This window comes from Mauremys reevesii, linkage group 1 (genome assembly GCF_016161935.1).
Source record: "Mauremys reevesii isolate NIE-2019 linkage group 1, ASM1616193v1, whole genome shotgun sequence".
In the NCBI taxonomy this organism is placed as follows: domain Eukaryota; kingdom Metazoa; phylum Chordata; order Testudines; family Geoemydidae; genus Mauremys; species Mauremys reevesii.
In genome coordinates this window covers 288,649,833-288,673,349 of record NC_052623.1, presented here as the reverse complement: position 1 = coordinate 288,673,349, position 23,517 = coordinate 288,649,833, and the positions used below count along the sequence as shown (strand labels likewise).

Genomic DNA, 23,517 nt, shown 5'->3' with positions numbered 1-23,517 from the left:
TAACTTGTGTCCACCCCCCTGAACTCACGTTCTGTTCATACGCAAAAAACCCTTTAGTGTGGTGGTGCCTTTAACTCAACTTGGCTGACCTATCATCAGGGTATGTCTACGCTGCAGCAGGGAGCGTGCCTCCCAGCCCAGATAGACAGGGTGGACGTTGCAGCTTGTGTGGCAGCCCGACCCTCTTGGTCTGAGCTCGAGTAGATAGCTTGAGTCTCCATCAAAGCCACAACACCCACATAGCTATTTTCAGTGCACTAGCTAGAGTCCAGCTAGCACAAATTTGTCTACCCACACTAAGAGGTTTCTACGCGTGCGCGCACACACACACACTCTCTCTCTCTCTCTCTCACTGTTTTCAGTGAAAACATCACCTGAGTGTTAACTTACAGTGTGGCTCCTCTCACTCAAACCAGGCTAACTTGAGAGGGGTTACCTCGAATGTTGATAATTTGAGATAACTCTGCATTGATGATATAGCCTTTAAGATCCTGAACCTAATTAGAGCCTGTTGCCCCTAGGAAGCATCAAGCTAGCAGTGCTTCCCTGAGCAGACTCTTGCTAGAAGTTAACCCCAAGCCCCACAAACTGTGAGCTGGCTCAGTGGGGTCTCTTCCTAAGGGCACCATGGGACTGGGGGTTATGCGGGGCTGTGCAGTGTCTTCCAGTGATCAGCAAAAAACCCATATCCCCACCACCACATAGTCACTTTTCAGATCAGAGCAATACTTTAAGCTGTGCTGCTCATTGTTATTTGTATTGATTACAAGACTGCTTCCCATAGCTGCCAAGTTCTCTGCAGTCCCACACACAACATTTCTCGCTGGTGAGAAAAAGCAACTGATGTTTCACCCTTAAAATTTCCTGAGCAGGGTGAGCAAGCATGTGTGGGGAAAACAGAATCTATCTCCTGCACGTCTCAGAACCAGAGGGACCTGGGGAGCCAGAGGACCCCAGGGTATTAGAGGGAGTTGGGTTGCTGGGATGGCTTGCTGTGAAAGAGAGCATGGAAGGGGGACGTGTATATGGCTGTTGGGAGGAGAGAGCCTGGGGAAGAATTATTGGGGTGAGAAAAGCTGGAACAGCCTGAGGGGGTGGTTGTCAGTGGACGAGATGGGAAGAGCCTTCCTGGGGCAGCTTGGGGAGAGAGTTGTTGGGGCCAGTGGTAGGGAGTGGAGGATTGTTAGGAGTGTGGGGGCCCTGGATCAGCTACCCTCACCCTGCCCCAGCCTCTCCCCATTAGCCTCCTCAGTTCTGTCCCCTTCCCGTTCCTGGCCCCAACTGTCCCATCAGCCCCCTATTCTTTCCCATGCCCCTCCCTTTCAGATGCGGTCTCTGCCTCCCAAGAGGCACACTGGCAAGGGGGATCAAAAACAAAGTGGAGGCGGAAAGGCTACCTGAAAACAGCACCACAATCGCCCCTTCCCCCACCCCCAGTGCCTGAGAGGAGGAATTGTAGGTGTCTATTGGTGAATGTGAGAGATGTGAATGTGTGAGATCTCAGCAGAGATGTGGGTTTGTGGGACAGGGCTTTCAAATGCAAAACTCCGGAATGTCTTGAAGGGGTGAAGAATCCATGCGTTGTTTACTTACTAACTTACATAATTCAGTCATTTTCCTGTCCTTAGTACACATTAGTAATGTTTTACTTGAATCCTGTGTATCTTATCTAGTCTGAACTCAAGTAGCTAACACAGTAAAATACTTCAATGAAAGCAGATGAGTTTTCTGAGAGTTTGCTGCATCGCAATATAGTAAGTTAGTCATATTTTCTGAGAATGTTCAAGGGAGCAAAATGAGGGTATTTGTATGGATACAAAAGAGGCCTCAAGGAGTTGTTACAAACAGTGTCCAAGGAGGATGTATAACTGGGTGACTCAGTCAGGGATGGGATATAGAGCTTGTCATCTCCAGGTTACTGTTTCGTATCTAAGATGGGCTTGTAATGAGCATATGCCTAGAACTGATCTGACACCAGTCTGACTTTACAGGAGTTTCTCCTGACTTACACTGATGTAAGCAAGATCAGAATCAGGTCTCTCAAGCCTTCACTGTTTGAAGGCTGTTTGGTGGCCTCTACATAACTTATGAGTAAGGCTATGTTTATGTCATGGAGGTCATGAAAGTCATGGAATCTGTGACTTCCAGAGACCTCCGTGACATTTTCTGCTTCATCCCCTGCTTCAGCCCATGGGACTGGAGCTGGCAGCCAGCAGGGCCAGGCAGGGCAAGCCATGGGTGACAGCCTCCTCAGGGTCCCCCTGCAGGGTTCCAGTGACAGGTAACAGCCTCTTGAGGGTCCCTTTGCAGGGTTCCCGCAACAGACAACAGCCTCCTTAGGGGGGACCTCCTCAGGGTTCCAGTGACTTTGGTAGATAATCTCACTATTGCCCACCACAAATCTGACAAATGGGTGGTAGACTTTTTGTTTTTGAAAATACAATAGCAACACATTCTCAGACTGCATGCTTTTTAAAAATTCCTTTTCATTGTTGTTTATAACATAGCTAGACTATGATTACCATATTGTGCTAAAATATTAGATTTTTTTTCTGTGTACAATCAATTTTTAAAACCTAAACCAAACTCTTATTTAGTTAAAAATCTAATTTTAGGCTAGGCTAATCCTCAAATTGTGAATAAAGTTCTCAATAATATAAAATGACTGAAAGATGGATTTAATAGTTCTTTGTGTTTAACTCTAAGCTTTGAATCAAAAGAAGGTACAGTACTGGATTTAAAATCCCTTTCTTTGATTGATACCTCTTTACATGGCTTTTCAGTTTAAGATGTTTAAGCTGGAATTTATCTGCTGAAGTGAAATGTAATTGTATTTGTAAATAAAATGATTTTTTCTTCATGTTGCAGAGTACAGACAACTCAAATGTATCTGTAATTGCCCAGAACAAGAAGTGCTTTGACAATGACATTGTTTGCTCAAAGAGTGTTTTGATCTCTGTTGGAGACACTGAGATTTATTTTAGTGAACCTTCTGACAAACAGGTTAGTTGTTCTCTTTCCTTGTTTGGATGACCCTTTAAGGTACATGTCTGAAACACACAAATTTAATTTATTAAACTGAGTCTCATTCAATCTAAAGTATCAAAAACATCCAAGCTTGATGTAGCTTGTGTCCCCATGAAAATTCTGTTTCTTCACTGCTTTTTCAAGCCCCCTTTCCCTTTCCCCTTCCACACCCATATTGGTCCCACTGGGAAGAATGCTTGGCTGCTGCTCCTCCAATGGAACCAAGGAGTTTTTGAATTAGTTTGTCCATGTGCTTTTGTGACAGAAGGCAGCATCTGAGCCAAAATAACTACAAATAAAATAAAAATTCTTAAAACAAAACAGCTGAGGCAATGCTCCCTAGTTGCTCAATAACATGCTAGGGTTAACCTATACTTTAAAATACTCCTTGGGCTAGTTATTAGTTGGCTCTATCTCTTGGTTGTCTGCGTTATAGAAGTGCTGTTGTAGATCTTTCACAAATATCCATTTCTGACAGAGGACCTCAAGGGGACGGGAAAACCCCCCAACATATCAGCTTTGGAAGGCTGGATATTATACAGTGGTACACTTTCCAGAACAGGAAATTACAATCCTGTGGGACAAGAAGACAACGATACATGTCAAAGTTGGACCTCGGTGGAAGGTGCACCAAATTGTAAACTTGATATTGTATACAATGTATTTTATATTATAAAGAGGTTCATTCATACTGAAAGAAATACAATGTGGGGTAGAAAAATGGGGAGGCCCTTGGAATTCAGTGTATTAACATTTCATCTTTGGGCACTTTTGAAACCTGCTTTAGATAACAAAGCAAAGATGGATCCAAAGCAGAATATTGGATATAAACTCCTTGAATTTGGATTTTTTCCTCCCAGATATGAACCTCATGGCTGAGGTCATTATGAGGTCACAAGTTCTATGACTTTGGTGGTCTTACTCTTGGTGTATATTTATCAATAAAACCTTGACGCAATTTAGCAGAATTCAGCCCAATACATTCTGCTAAGAATCTCAGCTGGTATGTTGCAGGTTAAGTAACAGCAACATTTACAGCAACATATAAGAAATTGAATGCTGGCTGCCTACGCTATTCCTGGATCAAGCTAGCACTGTCATTCTTTAACTCTCATAAGCAATAATAAAATGAAATTATCTTAAATTGAGAACAATAAATACAGGCCAAATTGTGATTTCATTAGGAGTTCTTGTGGAATAAATTACTATTTGGCATAAGCAAGTGTGTCAGAATCTGGCTTTAAACGAGTAACAAGTACTCGTACAGTCTGAGGTTTACACTAGATATTGAAATCAATATATTTGCTTGTCTTCTAATCGTAGGAGTGTTACATTGGTAATGCTGCTTTCAGTCAGGTTATTTTAGTAATTCAAAGATGTTTCAGGTAGTAGCACGAAGCATACGAGGGCTGCCCAGGAGGGGCGGGGGGGGGGACAAGTGGGGCAATTTGCCCAGGCCCCCACAAGAATATAGTATTTTATAGTATTGCAACTTTTTTTTATGGAAGGGGCCCCCAAAATTGCTTTGCCCCAGGCCCCCTGAATCCTCTGGGTGACGCTGAAAAATACTGTCAAGCATACTCAGATGCTTTCAGTGCTCCAAATGCAACTGTTGACTTCTGTGGAATAATCATTATTGTCTTTGTTTTTAATTGACATCCCTGGTAATACATTCCACTGCTCTCCTGTGACATTCAGGTGTTAGTGTGACCCAAATTAAGGCGAGAAGAGATTGAGATGATACAGTTGTAGAAGAGTCAGCTCAGTTTATTACATATTCACGTTTTCGGATTAAAATAAACACGGGCAAACAACCCAGCCAGGGAAAAGGATCTAGGAAAGAAATAGGAGACACTCTCTGAGTACCTACCAAGCTGTTCTCTCAGGGTATGTTGAAATTGCAGTCAGAGGTGTGACTTCTGCACATATAGACAAACCAGATCTAGCTTTGATCTAGCTATCTCCAGTAACAACAGCAGTGAATTTGCAGCAGTACCTGCTGTACACGCCCACCCAGTTTCCTGGGTATGTACTTAAGTAGCTAGCCCATTGCTGCCTGTGCTGTGCTATTCCTCTATTGTTGTTCAAGCTAGCTAGAACAAAGCTAGCTCGGGTTTGTCTACACATGCTGCAGTCACACCTCTGACTGCAGTGTAGACATACCCTCAGTTTCAACCATGAATGCACATGCTCAGAAAGGGGTTCTGAAGGGCTCCCTCAGCGAGAGGAGTTATAGTGCCCATACAAGGACACCAATACATCACACACTTCTCCCCCTCACACACACCTTTCTCAGAGACTTCAGCTCAACCAAGAAAGGGCCTGTGGTAGTAGGACCTAAAGAAACAACAATTTATTGGAATGAACCCAAAGCACTCTGGGAGTCTGAATGTCCATCATCTTGATTGTACTATTGAACAGAAAAAATAAGTTCTCTTCTTTATATATTCATTGCTAGTGCACGCCCCAATATTAAGAGTGCTACAGGTGACTGGCTTGTGCCAGTTGATATGAATGCCCTCGCTATTCTAACTTGGATATAGGCAGAAGGTCTTCATGATCATTATTTAGTCAGGCTCCAATCAGGGGCGGCTCCAGGCCCCAGCACGCCAAGCGCGTGCCTGGGGCGGTATGCCGCGGGGGGCGCTCTGTGGGAGGTCCACCGGAGCCGCAGGAACAGCGACCAGCAGAGCGCCCCCCCGTGGCATGCCGCTGTGCTTTGGGCGGCGAAATGTCTAGAGCCACCCCTGGCTCCAATGGTATGAGGTAATGTACCAGAACTTTTGGCTTTTGACTTGGGAGTTTTGAAGAGACCCTAGTCCCTTTATTCAGTGAGAAATTAAAGATACGTTCTGGGAAGCAGAAAATAGAATAAAAAATGAAAATATAATGTTCTGCTTTTAAAACCTTTAGTTCAGAGGTCTAAATATATTGACACTTCAAATATTGTCAAAGTGTTGGTCAGGGTTATAATCACCCTGTAAACTTGACATAAAGGCAACGTTAGTTTAGTTTCCTCTCTCTTAAAACTATTTAAAAAGTAAAACCAAAAATGTTTGACCACTGTCAGTAATCAAACTGTAATTACAAACCAATCAAAAGATGTTTAAAAAATTTCAATTTATGTTTTAGGGTAAATTAGCAGGTTTGTGTGGAAATTTTGATAAATACACTTCAAATGATCTGACTACATCAAATAACATGGAAGTGAGAAACGCTCAGGTTTTTGGAGAGAGTTGGGCAATAGGACAGGTAAGTAACATATTTGTTCACCAACTTAGAAATAAACCGTATGAAAAGTTAATTATTGTGTAAAAGAACATGTAAACACTGAGAGTGCTGACATTTTCCAAATTGCCAGTCAAATCAATGCATGGGAGGGACATTTGGATACTTACAGAAGAAACTTTGTCTATAAACTTTATATGTGGTATAAAGATACCCCTGTATCTCAGTAAGTAGATGATGTTGAGTTTAAGTGAAAAACCAGACCAAATAATTTTGGGAATGTTTTTTTAGGAAACAAAATAATTGTTTTACAACAGAGTCCTGGTGCATGCTATAGTCATATAAATTATAATATTAATATATAGGAAAAACTAGAATCTGCAAAGTTCACATCTAGATCTGAACTTCCCCAAAGTTTGGGATGTATTGAATCTGGTATTTTGGACTGGGTCCAACTTTAAGAAAATCTCTTGTTATTTCTTCTCTCATGTTAGGGGCCTCGGTTGAAGCAAGCATGTTCTGGCTGTCAGAACTGTCATCTGCAAATCTTAGAATTTTCCTGAATGCAAATGATAGCAGGACAGACTATTTCCACAGTGTTGGGCTAGACATCTTGACTCTCTGGGTACTGTGCCTTGAATGGCCTATGAAATCAGATTCAGGTTCACTCAGTGATTTTAAAAATGTGGTTTATAAACAAAGATTAATCTAGCAGAGAAGATGAGATCAAATGATGGTTTCTGGTAAAAGGGGCTGAGGTTCAGGGAACATCAGTCACTGGTTCTCTACAAGTCTGTTTGGTTGTCTGAAATTTAGTACATAACTGGCATTGCCTGGTATAGTTAGGAAAACCTTATTAAGAGGTCATCTCTCTGCTAAAGCAGAATTGTTCCTGAGAGCAATTTTCTAGTATTTTGTCCAGACTAGCTTTAAATTCTCAAGTGATGGAACTTCCATCGTTATTTCACAGCCCAATATATCTCCGCAAATTTCCCCAAATTTTCCCTTTCTTAATTTTCTTCAATTACTACTTTGTTATAAAGCTGCGTGTAACTGAAATAATTTCTTTCCCTCCTTTGTATTAATGCCCCCAACATTTGTAGACTGATATCATGTCTCTGCTTAGCCAGCCTGTGCATACTTTACTCTCTTTAATCTTTCCTCACAAGGAAACCACTCTAGTCTCCCCCATTATCCTTTCACGTTGTCAATATCTTTCTGGTAATGTGGTGGCCATAACCGAACATGATATTCTCTGTGCAGCTGCATCAGATCATCAGACAAGAGATCATAACATTCTGCTCCATGACGTGGTGCCTTTGCTTACACAGCCCAGCTTGCTCTGGCTATTTTTGGAGCTGCATACTGTTGCAAAGTCATGTCTAATTTCCTGTCTGTGATCAGCACTAGGTCTCTGTCACCATTGCTGCTTCCCAGATTTTTCTTTCCCACCCTGGGTACATATGTTGGATGAACTTGCATTCAGCAAGTTGAGTGCCCTTTTGTTAAACTTTCCTGCCCATTCGTTTTTCATTTTGAAGGAGGAGATTCAAAAAGGGAGTTGAGTATCTCCATCATTTTTGAGTTATTATGATGATCTTTGGCTCTTTGTTTTTTATGAGTTAATCTGTTCCTACTGCTGCTTCTTCATTTGAATATATAGGGCTAAATCATCCCTAGTGTGATGCCATTTAAAGTCAATGGCAAAACACCAGGGATAGATTTGCCCCATGATGTTCTGTTTGTGATATTATAATTGGTTGCTCTGGAAACGATTGCACTGTGTCACAAATAAAAAAAATTGTCTTCATGTATGGAGCATGAAGCAGAAACATCTGACTTCTTATAAACAAAAAGCAAAGGTTATTTTTTATGCAAATGTTTTCAATTATAAAACACAGGAAAGTATTTGCTGTTTAACATTGCTTTCTCTGCTCCCTGGCAATGGGAGTTTTGCTATATCCAAAAAGTAAGTCTCTTGTAAAACAAACAAACAAACAAAAACAAAAAACAAGAACAAAAACATAGTTCATATAAATAGTTTAAACTCATTTTGTGTTTTTTTTTTAAGTGTAAAAGCCCAAATGAAACCATAAAGCCATGTGAGGTGCATCAGAGCAAGTTCCCCTATGCCAAAAGGGAATGCTCAATTTTGTACAGTGATGTTTTTGCTCCTTGTCGAAATGTGGTAAGTTTATACTTTATTAACTATTCAAAGATGAACATGTTGATTCTGAATCTCTGGTAGCAAAATATTCAAGAGTCAATAATTAATTCCTTGTTACAGTACAACTGGAAGACATTGACTCAGCCCCCGGTGCTGTAAAGATCTCTGGGTGGGTGAACTCCTGTGCTTGTACAAAGTTCCTTGCAAGATTGGAGCCAAAGTCTGCATCGTAAAGCTATAGGACAGTTGGTGGGATTTTCAGTATTATTAAATGTCATGGACATGACCCTCTTTCAGATAACGGAAAGTTTTGGGTTACCAGTTTGGAAAATCAAGTTTCTACTGTATTAGTGTATTTGTATGTTGTTAACTAAGTTTAAGACTATTCACGTGCATCAAGGGATTCTGAAAATTTGATAGCCACAAGCATTAAATACACGATATGAGAAGTTGGAGACACGTATAGCTTTTATCTCAGGTGGCTGTCTTCTGTCATTTGTCCTGCTCAATCTGTATATGAGGATGTTGGGGGAGAGAGTGAGAAGATTTGGATGTCAGAGCCATGATAACGTAATTGACTGGTAACTAACCTTTTTATCAAATGTGTGGCCAATGTCTTGGCTTTGCTGGTACCTGGCTAATAGGGGCTTGGATTACAGCAAGTTGTCTAAGGCTCAATCCAGACAAGGTGGAGATGGTGCAGATAGCTTGAGGAAAGTGTGACAAGGGAAGTCTCTGACCCCATTAATAAGGGTGTTTGCTGAGCCTTTATCAAATAGTTCATAATCTGCATATTTGTCTGGATTTCTGATTGTATCTTCCTACTCAGGTGCCTTCAGTTACCAAAAGGGCCTTTTTACAGCTAGTTCATGCTGCTGCAGTTTACTGCTATTGGTGTTTGAACTAGATAGATTAAAGCTAGCTTGAGTATGTCTACATATGCAGGTATGCTGGAACAATTTGTATAGTGGGGGTACTGAGATCCATTGAACCAAACTGTAAATCCTGTAAATGATGGAAACCACTTCAAGGCAAGGGGGTGTGCCCCTAGTTCCAGCATCTACGTACACATGCTGCGATTACACTCCTTAATTGCAGTGTAGGCATTGGTGCTTGCCACAGTTCTTTATGACTTCTAGACATAACGAATGGTATCTCTAGATGGCCTGTCAGAAACGGAATCTCTTGACTTTCAGGGCATAGTGTAAGGACTACCAATTTGGTCAGAAATTTGCCTGATGGAACAGTTACAGTGTTGTACATAGTTTAACTATGGAGTGAATAGATTTAGTCATAGTGACATTAGCCAATATTTTAGGAATTTTTTGAGCATCAGCCTGTGATGAGTATATTTTCAAAATATAAAATTGAAATAGAAATGGAATCTTCAGAAGGTAAATTTTTTTCTCTAAAAACAAACAAAAACTTGGGAATTCAGTTTTTTGTTGTGCACTCACTTTTCTCTATTTTACCAGTGTTTGGGATCATTTTCCAACAATGGCACTTAAATTGTATTGGCAAAATTATGTTCACAAGAATTCACCTCACATGCAAAACATGAAGTTGCATATCCAATTGCGTATTTACACACGTACACATATCTTTGGTGTGCAACACATTTTGCAGGTGCAAGTACATTCCAGGTGTATATACCACTTAGACCTCATTGTTTGAAAATTTGGCTCATGGTGTCTTCGTAGTTTTCAGTAAAGCAGCCATTCTGAGTTATTGATTGTGATACAATTTCTGTAGACCTAAAATGTGTTACCAATGATTGATTGAAAACTACTAAACTAAGCTCCCCACTGTTTAATATTTCCAGCTTTTAGAATTGCAGTAAGAATTTTTATGATGATTTAAGGTTGCCTCAGTCTGACAAAGGGTTATTTTATAATTCAAGTTGCAGAAATAATGCAATAGTTTCTTTCTTTTTAAGTTTTAGAGTTCTGAACGGCATGGGGAAGCAAATGGATGTGTGGGCTAATGCAAATCTGGGGAGATATAAGACAAATGAGAGAGAATATCTTGAAAACACAGAAATATTTTACTTTTGTTTAAATGACAACCGCTCCAGAAATTCAGTCACTTTTTCTCAGACATTCTATTTCTTGCCAGAAAATGACACTGATTTTTTTTTAAAGTAAAGTAAATCAACTTGTAAAATTGCTCAACCAGGTCTTCCTTTCATGTTATCGCTGTCCTGGTCTTGATATTGTTAATGTAAAACTACAGCTATTACACTAGATGGCAGTATTTGCCTTATAAAAATAGAAAATCACACACTTTGGCTAAATGTTGTAACCATGCAAATGTTCATAATCACTAAATAGCAAGAGTGTTGGCAGGCGTACTGCATGAAATTTATGATATACACTTTTAGTTTTCTAGACAAGCAACATTGTTTAGGGCAACTTGAAAGTTGTTCAGTGTTCTTCATCAAGACTTGAACGCACTATTGGGGGCCTGCAGCTGTTCAGTACTGCTATAGTTGGGAAACACACTGTGTGCAATGGCAGACCTCCCTATGAAGATAATGGCGTTACTGTGTGTGCGTGATTGTGCACAGGGGGTGTGGGGATGCTACTACAAGATCAGTCAGTTCTAGCCTGTGTGGACAAATCTATTTATACCTATGTTAAAAGATAAAGAAACTTACCCAGGCATTAGAAAATGTTCAGATTTCTATGACAGACTTTGAGGGTTGAGTTCTGCTGTCTTTCTAAACACAGAATTCCATTTGAAACTGGTGGGAGTTTTGGTGCAAAGTGATGGCAAGGTGGGGCCCACACGTTCAATTGCTTTTTTTCCCCTTCACTTTTCAGATTGATGTGACTTCATTTGTCAAAAATTGCCATACAGACACATGTAATTGTAATCTTGGTGGGGACTGTGAGTGTTTGTGTACAAGCATTGCAGCTTATGCTTACAAATGCTGCCAGCAGGGTGCAGCAATTCATTGGAGATCTCCCTCTGTCTGTCGTAAGTACATGATTGATCATGTCCCCAGAAACCACAATAAAGAAACACTGGATTATCTGAGCTTTTAATGCTTGATTTCTGTTGACACATAAGGAAAAAGAAAGATTGAAGTTCTCACTGACAATACAAATGATCAGAAGTGGAATAGGAGAAGCTATAATATATATGTACTTCTGCTCTAAATTTTTCATGCAGTCCATGCATTAACAAGTTAGTCATTGAGAACTGGATTTACAGCCCTCTATAAGGAAATGGGCTATGATCACAATATTTGTGTATAGGTCCATCAATAGCTATTAGCCAGGATGGGTAGGGATGTGTTCCTAGCCTCTGTCTGCCAGGTGCTGGGATTAGGTGACAGGCAGGGCCAGATTAACTCTCCTGTGGGGCCGGGGCTATTAGATTTTGTGGGGCCTCCATATACAAGTCTTTTTTTCTAATTTAAAACAAAACGATCACAATTATGGCATCGAGGCTATTAACGCTTTACTAAACTTGCCTTTTAATTAACATAAAGCCATTTTGTGGTTACATTTCAGTTTTAAAACATGTAGACTATAGTTAAATTAATTCAAAATAGCCTATTTGTTACCTTAGAACAGCTGTTACATTGGTTTCTTTCTGGGAGGGAGTTTGGGTGCAGGAGGGGGCTCCAGGCTGGGGCACAGTGTTGGGGTGCAAGAGAGGGTGAGGGGTGTGAGCTCTGCGAGGGAATTTGGGTGCAGGAGGGGATTCTGACCTGGGGCAGGGGTTGGGGTGCAGGAGGAGGTGTGGAGTCTGGGAGGGAGTTTAGGTGCAGGAGGGGATTCTGACCTGGGGCAGGGGATTGGGGTGCAGGAGGGGATGTGAGGTGCAGGCTCCGGGCAGGAGGTGCTTACCACAGGTGGCTCCCAGCTGAATGCACAGCAGGGCTCAGGCAGGCTGCCTGCACGCCGTAGCCCCATGCCACTCCCGGAAGCGGCTGGCTGCTGGTACATCTCTCATGTGTCTACGCACGCTGTCCCCACCTGCAAGTGCTGCCCCCACGGCTCCCATTGGCCGGGAACCAGCCAAAGGGAGCTCCGGGGATGATGCTGGGGGCAGGGGCAGCTTGTGGAGACACCTGAGAGACGTGCCAGCAGCTGGCTGCTTCTGGGAACAGCATGGGGCCATGGCGTGCAGGCAGCCTGCCTGTGCCCTGCTGCGCCACTGGACTTGTAGTCGCCCAGAGATTGCAATCGACTTTGCAGAGGCTCCAGGATCAACCAGTGATCTTGATCGATGGGTTGGTGATCACTGAATTGTATATAATTATGGATTTATTTTTGCGGGGCCCCCCTTATCCTGAGGCCCTGGGCTGTAGCCTCTGCGTTAATCCGGCCCTGGTGACAGTGGATGGATCACTTGATGATTACCTGTTCTGTTCATTCCCTCTGGGACACCTGGTATTGGCTGCTGTCGGCAGACAGCATACTGGGCTAAATGGACCTTTGGTCTGACCCAGTATGGCTGTTCTTATGTATACCTTTGTCCTTTAAAGTAGCCTCCATATTAGAGTATGCTACTTTCAAACTCTCATTGTGAGTTTGCCATCAGATTTGACATATTTTACATCTAACTTCACTATGAAAAAAGTATTGTTCAATGGACGACTCGGTAATGGGTATTTGGTGCTTTAAAACAGCAGTGCTGACACTTCTAATTGTACACAGATGTGTGTCTATTAATGATATCCTATGGAAATAGATCCACTAATTGAAACACATTAAGGAAAACAAAACTTTCTTTGATCAAAGTGAATTACCATGCTGTGACCTTGATTTATGGTGTCTCAGGGTTGTTGACAGATATGAATTTTATTGATGGCATTTAATGATGTTATCCATTTTGTTCCCTTGCAGCTTATAATTGTGAATATTACAACCAAGGTACGTAGTATTTATGTAAAGATAAATATTTCTCTATTGGATGCATCCTCATCTCTCAAAATAGCTTAATGAGCACATTTATCATTATAATCCACACTGTTTCTTGCCATACCATACGACCCTCTATATGCTAGAAGGAACCTTATTTTGAAACAATAGTTTAAATATGGTTACCCTCTCAATTAGTTTTGTGCAGGATTTAGCTGCTGTTATGCCCAGGGCTTGGGCATGATTTTTTAAAACAAATTTTAAAAATGTTTTTCAAACCTTGCTTTCTCTAGTATAGCCAAGATCTATATGTATGTAGGAGGCCAAATTCTTCCCAAGTCAGTATGGCTTGATATTTCTCTGGTTAGTGGAAGTTAATGGTTTTACAATATTTCTGTTCCATGAACGTGTAGGATGTCTTGAACTATGCACCAGCAGCTCAGCTAGTTAGCAAACTGACACCTGCGGGACTTCCAAGGGTACTGAGACAATGGTTACATGGATACAGGCCTCACAGTGATTAGCTAAACCACTTGTGTCTGTCATCTGGGATGTAACTTAAGACATCCTGCTGTAAAAACATAGCCTTCCACCATCTAAGCAAAGAAAAATCTCGGTTAGCTGTAGTGGTCCTAGAGGTTGTCTTCTTTCTGGGCCTCTAGGCCCTCCATTTGGATTGCATAGTAACAACTCTTGAGTACATTAGACATTCTCAACCATTAGAAGGCAGCAGACACATATGTTAGCCAGAAATATTGCATGTCCTTTTCAATATTTGCCCTTCCATGCTAATATCATGATGTAATTGTACTGCTCTCTTGGAATCTGATCCCTTATTCTGAGGCAGGCTTTTTCCCTGTATCACCAGCCTGGACTAGAGGCAGACTGTAACATTTCACTGGAAACAAGGGTGTGTGTGTGTGTGTGTGTGTGTGCGTATGCACCTTTGCCTTGTGTACTTGCCATGGTCTTTTAATCAGAAAAGTGTTAGGCTGAGTTCAAAGTAGCTTTTGCCTTTATAATATTTGCAAGGGCTCACACCAGATTTATAGATGAACCTAAAAATCTTCCCCTCCTCTACACCTTACTCCATTACGAAAGATATCTAACAATATTTTCTCTCTACATGTCCCATCTATTTCATGGGACTTCTCCCATATGAAAGCCATGAAAGCTTTTTTGACGTAAACAGACAAGCATATTAGTTAGTCTCTAAGATGCCACAAGGACTCCTCATTGTTTTTGCATACTATTAAGGGATTCAAACTACTGACACATTAGTGTACAAGCTGTGTGGTTTGATGTTGTTATATATACTTATTACCATTTTAACCTTCACCGCAGTGAACTGCCTTTGTAGACAGTGAAATTATAATTGTTTCTTACAAAATGAATAGTATCACTATATATTGCATCTCTAATGATACTGTATTAAAAAGATAATTGATTCAGTGTGAATTATAGCAAAACTGGAGATCTGAGCTTGTTAAAAGCTTTCTGAATAGTTGGAGCTTATCAGTTTACTTCATATTAATATTAATAGGATAACAGATATTTTCTGTGAAAATATCATAGTCTTGGTACTTTCAAGAATGGCTGCTTAAAATTACAGAAATATTCATAACAAACTTCACCTTCATAACCTCATCTCTTAGAACTACATGGCATGCTTCTTGGATCCTGGAACCAAGACATTACACAAACATTGAAATCTTGGCTAGATCCAGTGGTATCAGTGCATAATGTATGTCATTACCCAGAATACCATCTGGACTGTTGAACAGCTGAGTCATCTCAACTCTCCAACCAGAGATGCCTTTTACACTGCTTCACTGTGAGAGCAACCAGTCTTGGTCTGCTCATACACAGCCTCCAGCATGTAAATTACTCCCAGTTATACTGTATGAGTGCTATAGCCAGCCACTCTGCAGAGCAACACCAGCAAATTCCCAGTCTTGGATTTCCCCACCAAAATGTGTGTCTTGTACTGCCCAGCCCTCTCTTGGACAACACAAGCTCATATGAAGTCTGTCATTTTATTACTAGAAAATGATATGCACAAATCCTGTTATCTCCAGTGGAGTTTCCCAAAGACACAGGTGTAGGTAAAATAATAAAACAAGTTTATTAACTACACAAAGATAGATTTTAAGTGTTTAGAGGTAATGAGACATAAAAGTCAGAATTGGTTACAAGAGAACAAAAGTAAACACACAGTGACTCACTGAGGGGAGTGGGCAGCTCACGCCTGTTTTGGCAGCAGGACCCAGCAGGGTCCATCCCCTAGAGGGGCCCATGGAACGCAGTGCCAACCGGAGCTCCTCCCCCTCCCTCCCCCTGGCCAGGGCCTCTTGCTTCCACAGGCTTCAAGGGTTTAAAATACGCAGGAGTGTGGCCAGGCCAGGGCAGCAGTGCGGAGAGCACTCAGGGTGTCTCCAGTGGTCAGTGAGGGGAGGAGGCGAAGAGCAGCAGGCTGCTGCCAGGGCAGGGTGAAGCTGTGAGTTTTCCAGTTCTGTCTTTTCAAGCAATTATGCACTTGCAGGTTTCCAGGCCAGGCTCAGTTAGTGTCTCTCATGGAGGCTTCTCTTCACTGGTTCCCTGCCCAGTCGCTGATGCTCCCCGATAAGCCCCACGCAGACCTGCACCCAGCTATAATGTCTGGCAGTCACAGCTTGTTCCACATGTGGCTCCGCACACAGTTCCTGTCTCCAGCTTCTTGCCAGCTTCCTGCTTGCCATGCAGCTGCTGCTCTGGCAGCTTCTCTGGTTTGCCATGCGACTGCCACTCGCCGCACATAGCCCAGCCATCACCTGTGTCAGAACCTTCTTCTTACCTGACCAGGGGAAAGGGATATGCCATAGGGAAGGGGGTTAGTGGGAGTTGTAGTGCCCTCCTTAGCAGATCCATCACACTAGATTATGGCTAGAGCCCTTGTGTTCTTCACAAACATGAAATAACACAAAATAAAATGAAAAATAACATATAAAACAAGAACACTCACCTGGCAGCAGCTGCTTCTATCCCATGGGTAGGGCCCTACTAAATTCACAGCTGTGAAAAATGTGTCATGGATCGTGATATCTGGTCTTTTGTGTCCTTTTACCCTAATAAGGTAAAAGTATACAAAAGTGCGCAGCTTTTCTCAAACTGGGGGTTCCAACCCAAAAGGAGATAACGAGGCTATTGTAGGAGGGTCATAATATTGCCACCCTTACTTTTGTGCTGCTGCCAGCAGCACTTCTTTCAGAGCTGGGCACCTGGCTAGCAGCTGCTGCTCTCTGGCCACCCAGCTCTGAAGGCAGTGCAGAAGTAAGGCTTGCAATACCATGACCCTCCTACAATAGCCTTGTGACCCCCTTTTTGGGTCAGGACCCCCAGTTTGAGAAACATTGAGTCTTAAGGGCTTTACATGTTTATATTTTGCCATTTTTAAATACATATTCATGGTTGTTACAACACCATGAAATTTAAGATTTAAATATATGAAACCGTGAAATTCAAGATTTAAAAAATGCTATGACCGTGACATTTTACAAAAATGGACCTTGAATTTAGTAGGGCCCTACCCATGGGGATGGGCCTGGCTCCTTGTCCTGCAAACTGATGCACACAATCTCAGAACAGTTCAGGTTTGGCCTGGCTGCCCTTCCCTTCTGATGGAGGGAGGTGCACAGGCCAAGTCTGAGTGAGTGATGCTGTGACCTGTTACTACTTTTTGGCCTGAGTGGCTAGCCAAAAATTCAGGGTCTTGCAGGCTATTCCAGTTATGAGGAGAAATTGATGATGCAGTCTGGTACCTTTGAGACAATCATCTGTGTGTAAATATGACACCTTCAGTTCACCACCAAGAGTGGGGATATATAGAGGAGGAAATTTCATGAAGAACAAACCTGGGTTACTTACTAGTGAGGGTAGTTATTGAATATATCCATACTTGTCTTTCTTGCATCTCGTTGCGTCTGACGAAGTGGGTATTCACCCACAAAAGCTTATGCTCCAATACTTCTGTTAGTCTATAAGGTACCGCAGGACTCTTTGTCGCTTTTTACTTGTTTAGAGTGTTTGTATTCTGGACAGGGAGTGAACTGGGGCGAGGGACTGTTGTACCTCTTGCATAAGGTATATCTACACTGCAGCTGGGAACATGCTTCCAAGATCAAGTAGACAGACACATGCTAGCTCTGCTGAAAACAGTGGTGTTGCTGGGGGTAGCACACAGCACAGGCTCGCTGTCTGAGTACAAACCCATCCAGTCCCCAGGTACATGGCCAGCTAGCTCAAGCTGACACTTGTGCTATGCCCAACTATGCTGCTATTTTTAGTGTGCTAGCTATATCTATTTACTTGCACTGGAAAGCACACTCCCAGCTGCAAGGTAGACATACCGGTCTTAGATGCTGCCGTGGCCCGAGATTACATTGAGGCACATGGCCCCATTCTAAGTGAACTGCTTTTAATGGTTCCTGGGTTTTCTTTGTGAACAATTCCAAGTGTGGGGAAATAATTGATGGCAATATATGCCACCAATCATTGGTGGTAAGTAGCTGAGGTTTTGCTTTTTTATATAAGTAAATCAATAGATTTTTTCCTTTTGATTTTGTTTGTTTGGTGTTTGTTTCACTAGGCCTTGGAGAAGGACCATATATTTTGGCAAGTTATGGACAGAATGGTACTGTTATAGGAGCTAACATTACCAGCAGAAAGCTATTTCCTTTGCCTAGAATCAGTACATACGAAAATGTGGGATTTAGTTTTATGATAACTCCCGGCCTTTTCAAAGATAAAGACTTATGTAAGTATACTCAATATTATAGTAATGACAAAGACTAGTTTTAGAACTACACCTCTACTCCGATATAATGCGACCATATATAACATGAATTCGGATATAACGCGGTAAAGCAGTGCTCTGGGGGGCAGGGCTGCACACTCCGGTGGATCAAAGCAAGTTTGATATAACGCTGTTTCACCTATAACGCGGTAAGATTTTTTGGCTCCTGAGGACAGCATAATATCAAGGTAGAGGTGTATATATATCAGTTTCTCTGTTACTTATTTCTAAGTGTATTAGTTATTTAAAGTATGCTACAGTGATTTTTTTTTCAGTTTTTCCTTCATGGAATGGAACAAATGAGAATGGACTAGCCAGTTGCAAAACTGATTTTTCCTTACAGTTTCAAGAAGAAATATAGTGCATTTAAAATACACTCTTGGAAAAATTTACTTAAGGCTTTAATGCTAAATTTTGCAAGAATATATTTTAGAAATGCAGCAAGGTCCAAATGAGTGTTTTTGTGAGGGAAATTTAAGTATCTTGTGCAACTAGAAATAAAATTGGTTTGCATGGGTGAATATGAAACATTAGATATTAAAAATGTTTACCAAAAGTGTTTGTGTAATAAACCAACCACTTATGCTACACTTCTTAATATATATCTTCTTCCTATTTGTTTGTTCACACTGTGTAAATAATTTTTAACGCTTTCTCTTTCATTCAAACAGTGACCTATGTAACCAAAAATGTTTATATATAAAAATATTTTTCCTTCTTTCAATCCCTTATATATCCTGCACCAGTGAATTCAGTGGGAGATTTGCCATTCACATCAGTGGATGCAGGGCTCCCATCTATCACAGTTTGTGAAACCAGTATCTCCAAAAGGGTCGTCTCTGTCCTGAGATTTCAAATCATGTTTAAGAGAAATTGAGATATATTGGCAAGGGAGAAAATAAGTTTTTGGATGACATTTGAAAATAAATGGAAAGGTAATGAAGTAGAAGGATGAATGAAGTCTAATGAAATTCTCCAGCAGATATAAAATAGTACAGGTAAAATGTTGAGGTGACTGAAAGCTGAATTAAATCCATGTAATATATGGACATTTTTCAAATTACTGTTAGGGATGAGATGATAATTGGATGAAATATGGAAGCTGCATATTTTTACCCATGTTATTTGAACCAAGCCTTTTTTGAGCTTCTCAAATGTTCAGAGAAGTGATTTCTTCACTTTTGATCTGTCCAGGACCAGAACAAGAAGTGATTAAATACAACTTTCCTGATGGCACTTCTGGCTGTGACTGGATGTCTCAGGAGAGAAGACTTTGTTCTCACAAAATGTGTACCCTGATTTTTGCAGCCAAAAGAAGTTTGGACAAACTATGCTTACATAACTAGAGCTGGTGGGAAATTTTCTGGTAAAACTAAAAAAATGCCAGTTCAGTATAGGGTGACCAGATGAGAGACATGAAATATCGGGACGCTGGGGTTGGGGGAATCGCCAGCGGAGCAAAAAAAAAAAATAGCCGCCGGAGCATAGGAAAAATTGGTGGGGGCTGAGCAGCCACCAGCAGCTCCCTGCCCTGCCCTGCCCCCCACCACACCAGCTCACCTCTGCCTCCCCTGAGCAGGCTGCCACATCCTGCTTCTCCCCACTCCCTCCCAGCACTTGTGCTGCCATACAGCTGATTCCTCCCTCCCAGGCTTGTGTGAGGGAGGAGGAGGAATGCGGTGTGCTTGGGGAAGAGGCGGGACCAGGGTGGGGATTTGGGGAGGGATCCAATGGGGCAGGGAGGGGGCAGAGTTGGGGCGGGGCCGGGGCTGAGTTGAGGGCAAGAGCCCCCTCTGCCTGTGTGCTGGAGTCAGGACGTGGGACAAACAAGTAAATATTGGGACAGTCCCAATAAAATCGGGACGTCTGGTCACCCTAATTCGGTAGAGTGAAGGGTTTAGCTGAATATAGCACAGATTTGATGAAATTTGTGTCAAAATGCAGCAGAGCACCATGACTGTCTGTCTCTCTGCCTCTCCCCTAGCTCCAGAGATGGGCAGCACCTCTCAGGCTCTCAGACTTGGTAGCTAGGTGGAAGGAGGCAGAGTGACCAGGCTCTCAGACTTTCTGGCAGCTGGCTAGAAGGCTCTTGTCCTGGAGGGCAGAAAAATACTGTTTAGGTTTTCCCAAATGAAATTTGTCTTGAAATCCCATTTTGTGAAAACTTGCATGTTTTTTAATGTCTCATCTCACTTTAGGACAAAACTTTTTCTCAAAAAGGAATTTCCCTTTTTCAGTCAGCTCTATATCCAGCTGAATTTTCAGATTTTTATATGAACTGAATTATGGGTCAGCATTGCTATTTTCTACAGAAAAAATGGGAGAATTTTTGTGACGAGCAATAGTTTTGACATAAACTACTTAATAGCTAATGTGTAGTCCATAGCCTCTGGTTTTCTGGTGTGATAACCTACTCCTGATTGCTTTATATTTTGTTTGTGACAGCTCTGTCTCTTGTTTCACTTGAGTCTGCTGAAAGACCAAACTACTTCCTGTATGTCCATGACAATGAAACTGTTACTTTGGAACAGTGGGCAGCAAGTTCTTCATTTCGTAGAAGAGCTACATTCTTTCACCACCAAGGTCTCTGGATTCCAGATTATAGTGCATTTGAACTTCACAACAAGAAAGGCTTTTTCATTATATTGACAGCTTCTGGCATTAAAGTGTCAAAATATGATGATTCAGAAGAATTCAAACGTACAAGTAGCTTTAGCATTGAAGGTAAGTTGTACATAATCCCAAAGGATACTGTACAATTCTGTTCTAGTTGTCTTAAGAGGGGTACACATGAGTGCATCATCTTCATCAATAGTAGCAAATATTTGTATTGATTTCCCCTATTTGTTTTTGTGTTCTCCTCTGTGTCCAGATGTTATTGATTTCCTGTTTTTGAGGTCATGAATATTGCCTTGACAGCATAATTCACAGTCAAATTGATATTTTTTTAAATAGGGCTGTTGATTAATCACAGTTAACTCGTGATTAACTCAAAAAAATTAATCACAATTAATCCCACTGTTAAACAATAGAATCCCATTTGAAATTTATTAAATATTTGTGGATGTTTTTCTACATTTTCAAATATATTGACTTTAGTTATAACACAGAATACAAAGTGTTTAGTGCTCACTTTATATTATTATTTTTATTACAAATATTTGCATTGTAAAATGATAAACAAAGAAATAGCATTTTTCAGTTCACCTTGTACAAGTACTGTAGTGCAATCTCTTTATCGTGAAAGTGCAATTTACAAATGTAGATTTTTTTTGTTACATAACTGCACTCAAAAACAAAATAATGTAAAACTTTAGAGCCTACAAGTCGACTCAGTCCTACTTCTTGTTCAGCCAATCGCTAAGACATACAAGTTTGTTTACATTTAGAGCAGATAATACTGCCCGCTTCTTATTTACAGTGTCATCAGAAAGTGAGAACAGGCATTCACATGGCACTTTTGCAGCTGACATTGCAAGGTATTTACATGCCAGATATGCAAAACATTCATATGCCCCCTTCATGCTTTGGCCACCATTCCAGAGGACATGCTTCCATGCTGATGATGCGTGTTAAAAAAATAATGCATTAATTTAATTTGTGACTGAACTCCTTGGGGGGAGAAATGTATGCACCCTGCTCTGTTTTACCCGCATCATGCCATATATTTCATGTTACATCAGTCTTGGATGATGACCCAGCACATGTTGTTCATTTTAAGAACACTTTCGCTGTCGATTTCACAAAACACAAAGAAGGCGCTAATGTGAGATTTCTAAAGATAGCTACAGCACTCGACCCAAGATTTAAGAATCTAAAGTGCCTTCCAAAATCTGAGAGGGACAAGGTGTGCAGCATGATTTCAGATGTGTTAAGAGTAACACTCCAATGTAGAAACTACAGAACCCAAATCACAAAAAAAGAAAATTAATCTTCTACTGGTGGCATTTGACTCAGATGATGAAAATGAACATGGATTGGTCCGCACTGTTTTGAATCATTATTGAGCAGAACCTGTCATCAGCATGGATTCATGTCCTCTGGAGTAGTGGCTGAAGTATGAAGGGACATTCGAATGTTTAGCATATCTGGTATGTAAATACCTTGCGCCGGCTACAACAGTGCCATGCGAACACCTGTTCTCACTTGTAGGTGACATTGTAAACAAGAAGTGGGCAGAATTATCTCCTGCAAATGTAAACAAACTTGTTTGTCTGAGCGATTGGCTGAATAAGAAGTAGGATTGAGTGGACTTGTAGGCTCTAAAGTTTTACATTGTTTTATTTTTGAATGCAGTTATTTTTTGTACATAATTCTACATTTGTAAGTTCAACTTTCATGATAAAGAGATTGCACTACAGTACTTGCAACAGGTGAATTGAAAAATACTATTTCTTTTGGGGTTTTTTACAGTGTAAATATTTGTAATAAAAATATATAAAGCGAGCACTGTGCATTTTGTATTCTGTGTTGTAATTGAAATCAATATATTTTAAAATATAGAAAACTTCCAAAAATATTTAAATAAATGGTATTTTATTGTTTAAAAGCGTGATTAATCGTGCAATTAATCATGATTAATTTTTTTAATCACTTGACAGCCCTATTGTTTTTATTTGGAAATGAATTTGGTGTGTTATAACAAGCAGACAAAAGTTCATATATTGTTTAGTGAGCTATAGGTATTTTTTCTGTTTGCTGGGTGAGGCAGTAGTGTTGTTCCTGAAATCAACAGCACATTTGAGTATATGTTCTTTTTCCTTTAATACTCCAATATTTTTGAATTTTCTAGGACTCCTTGGTTTAAATACTCATAAAAACACTGTTATTCATTTGGAAGTTTTGGGGAGTCTGTACTTCATTTCTACAATCAACTTGCTATTACTGTAATAGACATCATAGAAAAGTCTATCAATCTATAAACACCATGCTTTCCTTCTTTCTCAGATCTCCATGCTTCAGTGCCTTATAGGAGGATGTGTGAATGGCGATATGAACCTTGTGCTAGCCCCTGTTTTAAAACATGTAGTGATCCTGAAGGAGTAGCATGTAAATTTCTTCCACCGTAAGTCCAAATAAACTATATATCTCCAATATAATACGATTATATAGAATGTATATGCTATCATTTTTAATAATATATTATAATATATACTAATCTTTACCAACAAAAAATTCACTTCAGTGGAGTTATAACAGGGTTGAATTGGCTTCTTGTGTCTTGTAAAATCAAGTGTGCACTTGCCCATTAGATGATTTTACATGATATATGTTTGTTTATCTGGTGGGTAATGGTCCATCAGCATGAATGTGGAATGACGCCTTGTCAATCTCCTACTGGCTGCATCAGGATTTCAGAAGTGTGTGTGTGTGTGTGTGTGTGTGTGTGT

The 23,517-nt window shown here is 40.8% G+C and overlaps 1 protein-coding gene across 1 annotated transcript in view; it reads left to right on the top strand.

Moving 5' to 3' along the window:
- OTOGL (otogelin like) overlaps nt 1-23,517 on the top strand; it is a 140,283-nt gene that overhangs the window by 64,491 nt on the left and 52,275 nt on the right. Inside the window, exons 27-35 of the mRNA XM_039519864.1 lie at nt 2,869-3,003; nt 3,506-3,652; nt 6,160-6,279; nt 8,327-8,443; nt 11,245-11,401; nt 13,282-13,308; nt 17,921-18,088; nt 20,573-20,851; nt 23,075-23,192. Coding sequence (XP_039375798.1) covers nt 2,869-3,003; nt 3,506-3,652; nt 6,160-6,279; nt 8,327-8,443; nt 11,245-11,401; nt 13,282-13,308; nt 17,921-18,088; nt 20,573-20,851; nt 23,075-23,192 — 1,268 coding nt within the window. The remainder of the gene's footprint in view (nt 1-2,868; nt 3,004-3,505; nt 3,653-6,159; nt 6,280-8,326; nt 8,444-11,244; nt 11,402-13,281; nt 13,309-17,920; nt 18,089-20,572; nt 20,852-23,074; nt 23,193-23,517) is intronic.